The sequence below is a fragment of the Pagrus major genome, chromosome 10, assembly GCF_040436345.1.
Source record: "Pagrus major chromosome 10, Pma_NU_1.0".
NCBI lineage: Eukaryota > Metazoa > Chordata > Actinopteri > Spariformes > Sparidae > Pagrus > Pagrus major.
This window is the reverse complement of record NC_133224.1, coordinates 2,405,112-2,413,807: the sequence shown is the minus strand read 5'-3', so window position 1 is coordinate 2,413,807 and position 8,696 is coordinate 2,405,112. Positions and strand designations below refer to the sequence as shown.

Sequence of the window (8,696 nt, the reverse complement as noted above, 5' to 3'; positions counted from 1 at the left end):
AATGAGCCATAAAAGAGGGTTTGGTTTCCTGCATGATGCTTTTATTCACTGTGAGGAAAGTTCAACTCTTCAGACAGTCGCTGTTGTTCGGAGGTGAGATGGCGCAGCAAAGAAAACAAGTGGACGAGCTGAGATTCAGCTGTTCGATCTGTCTGGATCTACTGAAGGATCCTGTGACTATTCCCTGTGGACACAACTACTGCATGAACTGTATTAAAGCCATGTGGGGTGAAGAGGATCAGGAGAAAACACACAGCTGCCCTCTGTGCAGGAGGAGCTTCACACCGAGGCCTGAGCTGCTGAAAAACACCATGTTGGCAGAGTTAGTGGAGGAGCTGAAGAAGACTGGACTCCAAGCTGCTCCTGCTGATCTCTGCTATGCTGGAGCTGAAGATGTGGCCTGTGATGACTGCACTGAGAGGAAGCTGAAAGCTGTCAAGTCCTGTCTGCAGTGTGTGGCCTCTTACTGTGAGCAACACCTCCAGCATCACTATGAATCAGCTGCTTTAAAGAAACACAAGCTGGTGGAGCCGTCAGAGAAGCTCCAGGAGAACATCTGCTCCCGTCACGATGAGGTGATGAAGATTTTCTGCCGCACTGATCAGAAGTGTATCTGCCTTGTCTGCTCAATGGACAAACATAAAGGCCACGACACAGTGTCAGCTGCGACAGCGAGGGCAGAGAAGCAGGAGCAGCTCACTCAAAGTCGGCAAAACATCCAGCAGAGAATCCAGGACAGAGAGAAAGATGTGAAGGAGCTTCAGCAGGAGGTGGAGACGACCAATCGCTCTGCTGATAAAGCAGTGGAGGACAGTGAGAAGATCTTCACCGAGCTGATCCGTCTCATGGAGAAAAGACGCTCTGATGTGAAGCAGCGGATCAGATCCCAGCAGAAACTGGATGTTAGTTGGGCCAAAGAGCGTCAGCAGAAGCTGAACCAGGAGATCACTGAGCTGAAGAAGAAAGACGCTGAGCTGGAGAAGCTCTCGCTCACAGAGGACCACACCCAGTTTCTTCACAGCTACCCCTCACTGTCAGCACTTACTGGGTCTACACACTCACCCGGACCAAAAATCGATCGCCTGGAGTTCTTTAAGGACGTGACGGCAGCTGTGACAGCAGCTGTGACAGCAGCCAGAGATAAACTGCAGCAGATTCTTACAGAGAAGTTACCTTTCGTGGAGTCAACGAGCAGAACTGAGTTCTTACAATATTCACGTCAGATCACACTGGATCCAAACACAGCACACACACGTCTGGTTTCATCAGAGGGGAACAGAAAAATAACATTTAATAATAAAAATACACCACATCCTCAACATCCAGACAGATTCACTAGCGCATGTCAGGTGTTGAGTGAAGAAGGACTGACTGGACGTTGTTACTGGGAGGTGGAGAAGAGCGGAGGTGTTAGAGTAGCAGTCGCTTACAAGAGTATCTCAAGATCAGGGGACTTAAATGCAAGTTTGTTTGGATACAATGAGAAGTCTTGGTCATTATATTGTCACAGTAGTTATAACTTCATGCATGACAATCAGCTGACTCCCATCTCAGGCCCTGGATCCTCCAGAATAGGAGTGTACCTGGATCACAGTGCAGGTATTCTGTCCTTCTACAGCGTCTCTTCCGACACGATGAGGCTCCTCCACAGAGTCCTGACCACGTTCACTGAGCCGCTCCATGCTGGACTTTGGCTTCATCCCTCTACTGGAAACACTGCTAAAGTGTGTGAAGTGAAGTAGTTATTAAAGAGGCAGAGGAGAGTTTAACATCAGAGACATGTGTTGTAACTTCTCTCTCTTTACAGAGAGAACTGAAGTGATGTGAGCCCTGATGGTTCTGCTGATTGGACCTCTTGTGTGTTGTATCAGTGCAGAATGTGTATATATGTGTGATGGTGAACGCTGCTGAGCTGTGTGAGCACAAGTAGACGTCCTCATTGAAGAAGCAGTGAGTTCAGCTGACATCGTTCAGCTCGATGCGTCGTGTGTTAATGTGTGAAAACTCAGATATTATACAGTGTTGTGTTTTCCTCTGAATGTAATCTGAACCGGGTCGAGTTTATTGATGTGACTTTAAACGTACAAGTGTTGAAGAAGTAACCAGAACTTTGTTCTGTTTATTTGCTGCAGCAAGTTTTCCAAAGATGCAGTTTGAGTGAGAAGAGGCAGCAGTGCAGATCCGCCTCCACTGAGTCTGTCAACTGTGATGAATCTGTGAAATATAATAAATGTGACGAGATCGTAGAATCAGACTGTTTGTTTCAAGTGTCGTTCTTCAAGGAAGGAAGAAAATAAAAAGAAAGAAAACACAGCAGAGTATCAGAACTTCTACTTCAGCAGAACACGCTGCCAAAGTTCAGACCGACTGTAAACGTGTAGATAAGAGTCATAAATGTGGACAAAGTTCAAGCTGCTCCTTTTCTCTTGTGAACTTACTGACACACAAACATCCAAATAAATTAAAGATGAAACAAAGAAAATATAAAAGAAAGAAAATAATAAAAATATAAAAAGGACAGAAAATAAAATAAATACAAATAAAGAGAAATGAGTGAAGTGTGTGGCTGAAGCGATGAGGTGTGAACATCAAAGAGATGGAGATGAATCATGTTCAGCTGCTGTGTGTTTGTTACTGTCGTCTTCCAGCCGTGATGATCAGCTCCATCTACAGGAGACACTTCAGATCTAATAGTTGCATCAACGTCTGCATGTGATCAACAACTGACTGTCAAATCAAATAAAGAACAATTCAAAAACATTTTGACAATATTTATTGTCACTTAACATTTAATTATACAGATATATAATACTGTAGATATGTATTAGTTTCTTCTCTCTTCAAGGAAACGAAGGGCTGCATTTCAAATAAAGCTCAGAGATCCTGAATAAGTTCTGCTGGAAGGGGGTCCAGGACGCAGGTAGTTGGTTCTGAGGATGAAACAAGTTTAGACAAGATCTCAAGGGAGACATTTTCAAAAGTGTTAAGAGCTGAGACGAACTGAGAATCAGCTGGAGGATGTTTTATAATCAACTCTGACGAGGAAGCCAGAGATGAAGAGTTCATTTTGGCTCTAATCTCATCAATTTTATTACAAAAGAAATCAGAGAAATCATTTGTATTAAAGGGTGAACAGCTCACAGACTGTGGTGTCTGAGTACGTTCAGCCACAGTGTCAGAGAGAAATCTAAGGTTGTGTTTATTATTGTTTATTAGGCCGGAGGAATACGCTGTTACGCCGTGGGGCCGCGCGCCTGTGGACTCACCACCCGCAGGGGAGAGCGATGGGGTCGGGTGCAATGTACATCGGGCAGTAGGCGAAGGGGGGGACCTGGGCGTCCAGACCCCCGGCTTCGCGGACTATCTCTCGGTACGTGGAATGTCACCTCCACCACCTGGAAGGAACCAGAGCTGGTGTGGGAGTTAGAGTGGTACCAACTAGATATAGTTGGGCTCACCTCCACACACAGCACCGGTTCTGGAACCAAACTCCTTGAGAGGGGCTGGACTCTCTCCTTTTCCGGAGTTGCCCACGGTGAGAGCTGCAGGCAGGTGTGGGGATACTCACAAGCCCCCGGCTGAGTGCCGCTGTGTTGGAGTTCTCCCCTAGGGATGAGAGGGTCACCTCCATGCAACTGCAGGTCGCTGGGGGGGAAGGCTCTGACTGTTGTTTGTGCATATGCACCGAACAGCAGCTCAAAATACCCGGCCTTCTTGGAGTCCTTGGGTGGTGTCCTGGAAGGGGCTCCACCTGGGGACTCCATAGTTCTTCTGGGGGACTTTAACGCTCACGTGGGTGAAAATGGGGAAACTTGGAAGGGGGTGATTGGGAGGAATGGCCTGCCCGATCTGAACCCGAATGGGGTTTTGTTATTGGACTTCTGTGCTAGTCATGGATTGGCCATAACAAACACCATGTTTGAGCATAGGGTGGCTCATAAGTGTACCTGGTACCAGGCCACCTTAGGCCAAAGGTCAATGATAGACTTTGTGGTCATATCATTGGTCCTGCGGTCGTATGTATTGGACACTCGGGTGAAGAGAGGAGCGGAGTTGTCAACTGATCACCACCTGGTGGTAAGTTGGATCAGGTGGCGGGGGAGGCTGCCGGACAGACCTGGGAAACCCAAACGAGTAGTGAGAGTGAACTGGGAATGTCTAGCGGAGGCACCGGTCCGTCAGGTCTTCAACTCCCACCTCCGGAAGAACTTTTCGCTCATCCCAGGGGAGACTGGGGACATGGAATCCGAATGGACCATGTTCAGAGCCTCCATTGTAGAGGCGGCCGCTAAGAGCTGTGGTCAGACGGTCATCGGTGCCAGTCGGGGCGGCAACCCAAGGACCCGCTGGTGGACACCAGCGGTGAAGGAAGCCGTCAAGCTGAAGAAGGAGGCCTTTCAGGCTTGGCTGGCTCAGGGGTCTCCTGAAACAGCAGACTGGTACCGGGAGGCCAGGAGGGCTGCAGCTTTGGCGGTCGCTGAAGCAAAAACCCAGGTGTGGGAGGAGTTCGGTGAGGCTATGGAGAAGGACTTTCGGTCGGCCTCAAGGAAGTTCTGGCAAACCATCCGGCGACTTAGAAAAGGGAAGCGGGCCTCAGCCCAGGCTGTTTTCAGTCGGGGAGGGGACCTGCTGAAACCGTACTGGGGATATTGTTGGGCGGTGGAAGGAACACTTTGAGGACCTCCTGAACCCAGCCAACACGTCCTCTGTAACTGAGGCAGAGTCTGAAGACTCGGGAGAAGACTCGTCCATATCCCTGGTGGAGGTCACTGAGGTAGTCAAGAAGCTCCCCAGTGGCAAGGCGCCACGGGTGGATGAGATTCGCACCCGAGATGCTGAAGGCTCTGGACATTGTTGGGCTGTCATGGTTGACACGTCTTTTCAGTGTCGCATGGAGGTCAGGGACGGTACCTCTGGAGTGGCAGACCGGGGTGGTGGGTCCCATTTTCAAAAAGGGGGACCGGACGGTGTACTCCAACTATCGGGGTATCATACTGCTCAGCCTCCCTGGGAAAGTTTATTCCAGGGTGCTAGAAGGTAGGGTCCGTCCGATCGTCGAACCTCTGATTCAGGAGGAACAATGCGGATTCCGCCCTGGCCGCGGAACAGTGGATCAGCTCTTCACCCTTGCAGGCTTGCTGGGGGGGTCATGGGAGTTTGCCCATCCAGTCTTCATGTGTTTTGTAGACTTGGAGAAGGCCTGCGACCGGGTCTCCGGGGGAGTACTGAGGGAGTATAGGGTACCGGGCCGTTGGTATGAGCTATCCGGTCCTTGTACGACCAAAGTGAGAGTTGTGTCCGTATACTCGGCACAAAGTCGAATACGTCTCCAGTGGGTGTTGGACTCCGCCAGGGCTGCCCCTTGTCTCCGATCCTGTTTGTGATATTCATGGACAGGATCTCAAGACGCAGCCGTGGTGAGGAGAGTGTCCGGTATGGGAACTTCAGAATCGCGTCTTTGCTTTTTGCGGATGACGTGGTTCTGTTGGCTTCCTCAGCCCGTGACCTCCAGCAGGCATTGGGGCGGTTCGCAGCCGAGTGTGACGCGGTCGGGATGAGTGTCAGCACCTCTAAGTCTGAGGCCATGGTTCTCTGCCAGAAAACGGTGGATTGCCCCCTCCGGATGGGGAGTGAGCTCTTGACCCAAGCGAAGGAGTTTAAGTATCTTGGGGTCTTGTTCACAAGTGATGGGAGAATGGAGCATGAGGTGGACAGACGGCTTGGTGCGGCGTCTGCAGTATTGCGGGCGTTGTACCAGACCGTCGTGGTGAAGAGGGAGCTGAGCCGCAAGGCGAAGCTCTCGATTTACCGGTCCATCTATGTTCCAACTAGGGGTGTGCGATATGACGATATTAGATCGTGAAGGATTAGAATGTGTAGACGATCTGCCAGAGTGCAGAGATCGCAGGATCGTCTAGGGGCAAAGTCTATAAATTACAGTTCTATGCTGATGCACCGACGCACCAAACGTATTACGTCATCAACCTGACCGACCAATCATAGCGAATTACGGGCAGTGACGCGCTTTCTTACCGGCCTCCTTGTTTATGTGTGTAGCGGTAACCGCATGCAGAGCCATGGCTGAAAGCCAAACGGAGGAGTTGGTCGCTTTTTAAAAAAAAACAAAAAAACAGCGTTTCACCATCTCTCATCTCTGCCAGCTAGCCCCTCCACCTGCCGCCTCTCTCGGGTGCGCACGCACACACACACACACGGGCGCATGGATAGGTCACGCTTGGCCGCTAATAAACCGTAAATGCGCCAATTGTACAGTGTTCAAATTACCGCCACCCCCCCCTGTCGGATAGTCCGACCACTGACGGACCCTTTTCAATAAGCTATTTAGTGTTTTGATATACTTAAATCCTGTTAAAATGACTGTGTTGAATAAAACAAACAGTAATGTCTTCATTGATATTTTACTTCCATGTTTCTTTTATGTTGCAAGAGTGCACTTTATCAGAGTGTTGTTGTTTACCTTTTAGTATGTTTACGTTGTTTGCACATGTTGGCAAAACTGCAACTATTTAATTAAAATCTGTTCAGAAAGGTTCTTTGGCCTAAATTGTCTGTTTTTCTTTTTTTGATTTAAGATCGTGATAAAATCGAAATCGTGATTTTATTTTTTAAAAATCGTGATATGATATTTTTGCCATATCGCCCACCCCTAGTTCCAACCCTCACCTATGGTCACGAGCTGTGGGTAGTGACCGAAAGAACGAGATCGCGGATACAGGCGGCCGAGGTGGGTTTCCTCCGTGGGGTGGCTGGGCTTAGCCTTGGGGATTGGGTGGGGAGCTCGGACATCCGGAGGGGGCTAGGAGTAGAGCTGCTGCTCCTTCGCGTCGAGAGGAGCCAGTTGAGGTGGTTCGGGCATCTGATCAGGATGCCTCCTGGGCGCCTCCCCTTGGAGGAGAACCCGGGGCAGACCCAGAACCCGCTGGAGGGATAACATATCTCATCTGGCCTGGGAACACCTCGGGATCCTCCCGGAGGAGCTGGAAAGTGTTGCTGGGGAGAAGGAAGTCTGGAGCTCCCTACTGAGCCTGCTGCCACCGCGACCCGACCCCGGATAAGCGGAAGAAGATGGAATGGAATACGTTGTTCCAGCAGCATTAAGAGCAGGATCTTATCTGAACGAGTCACAAGATCTGCGATAAACTCACCCAACTCTTCTATGAACTGGGAGTAAGAGGTCTGTAGATGACCAGCAGGTGGAAGCCTGTTCCCTGGATGAGGCTGTTACTACTTGATGATGCTGGTTTTAAAACCAGAGCCTCAAACAAAGTCAATTTAATATCCTGGCTGGAGCTTAAACTGAAAATAGATTTGTAGATTAGATCAACACCTTCCCCCTGTTTAGAGGCCCGAGCAACATGGACCTAGTTATAGTCAGGAGGGGAGGCTTCATTTAATGGTTTCAGCCATGTTTCATAAGACAGTCATGTCCAGCTTCTGCTCAGTAATCAAATCGTTACTCAGTCAGGCTTTGGTGGACAGTGATCTAATATTAATGAAGTCAAATTTGAGGGTTTTAAGCTCATTGGAGCTGCAGTTTCCAGTGACGGGCCGTTCAGTGGAGCTCATGGTAGATAATGTGTTAACTGGAACAAGGTACCTTTTAGTAAGAGTAAGTTTTGGCTGCCTGCAGGTCGGGATGACAGGATGCTGTAGTGATTAGCTTTGGTATTTTATTATTTAAGACTGTGTGAGGAGCCTGCTGAGACATTTCCCCCACCGTCACACATTTAGAGGATGATTCAATGAGAGAGTGGCGAGGGAAGGTGAGTCTCAGTGTTCTAAACTAAGCTATCATGTCCCTGACTAACCATATTAACTAGGCTAGTAGACTCAAACCAGCACTAACTATCACTAGCAGGCTCTCTAGTCACCTGCGACCTGCCGAGTGCTAAAAGTTCACAGCCAGCAATGAAACTGAACTTCACTGGGTGTGTCCACTTTGAATACTTGAGTAGATTCTGCTGCAAAGCACGTTTACTTCAACTGAACTAAACTTTTCAATGCAGCGGTTTTTTTTTACTCGTAGCTAGATATTTGTCCCACGATGGTTTTTGTGCCATCACCTACAGAAAGCAAAGGATCGGACTGCTGCTCACACAGCTGGAGCCACATGGAAAAATATGGGAGGTGTAATGGCTGAACACGCTGTTAAAGTTCAGGCCGACTGTAAATGTGTAAGGGAGCGCTGTGAATGTAGAAGAAGAGTCATTTCCTCAAATGAAGCCGAGCGTGAAAGGACAGGACACTTTAAACTGGACGAAGACCTCGCCCACAGAGACTGAAGAGGACGTTTGACTGACCAACACAAAGACAAATCTCTACTTACAAATATAATGTGACAAAAACAACAGGCGGGTCTCAAGTCATAATAAGAGATCAATGTATCAACTTAAAGCACTGCTGTAAACCTGCACAGGACAGCTAAACACGCTGCCACAGACTGATGACGCCTCCCTGTTCTCAAACACAGTCTGACTGGATTTCCTGCTTCCTGCCCATCAGATCTGCCAGTGTAGAGACGGGTGTGACCAACATGCTGTGACAGGCCGCCTCTTTACCGCAGATCAGCATGCAAATATGACAAACTGACGGAGGGTTTGGTTTCCTGTGTGACGCTTTTATTCACTGTGAGGGAAGTGAAGCTCTTCAGACAGTCGCTGTTGTTCGGAGGTGAG

The 8,696-nt window shown here is 49.0% G+C and overlaps 1 protein-coding gene across 1 annotated transcript; it reads left to right on the top strand.

The window, feature by feature from the left end:
* LOC141003608 (tripartite motif-containing protein 16-like) lies at positions 1 to 2,073 on the top strand. Its single transcript, XM_073474994.1, has one exon. The coding sequence runs from the start codon at positions 33 to 35 to the stop codon at positions 1,740 to 1,742; it is 1,710 nt and encodes a 569-aa protein (XP_073331095.1). The 5' UTR covers positions 1 to 32; the 3' UTR covers positions 1,743 to 2,073.
* The last annotated feature ends 6,623 nt before the right edge of the window (positions 2,074 to 8,696 follow it).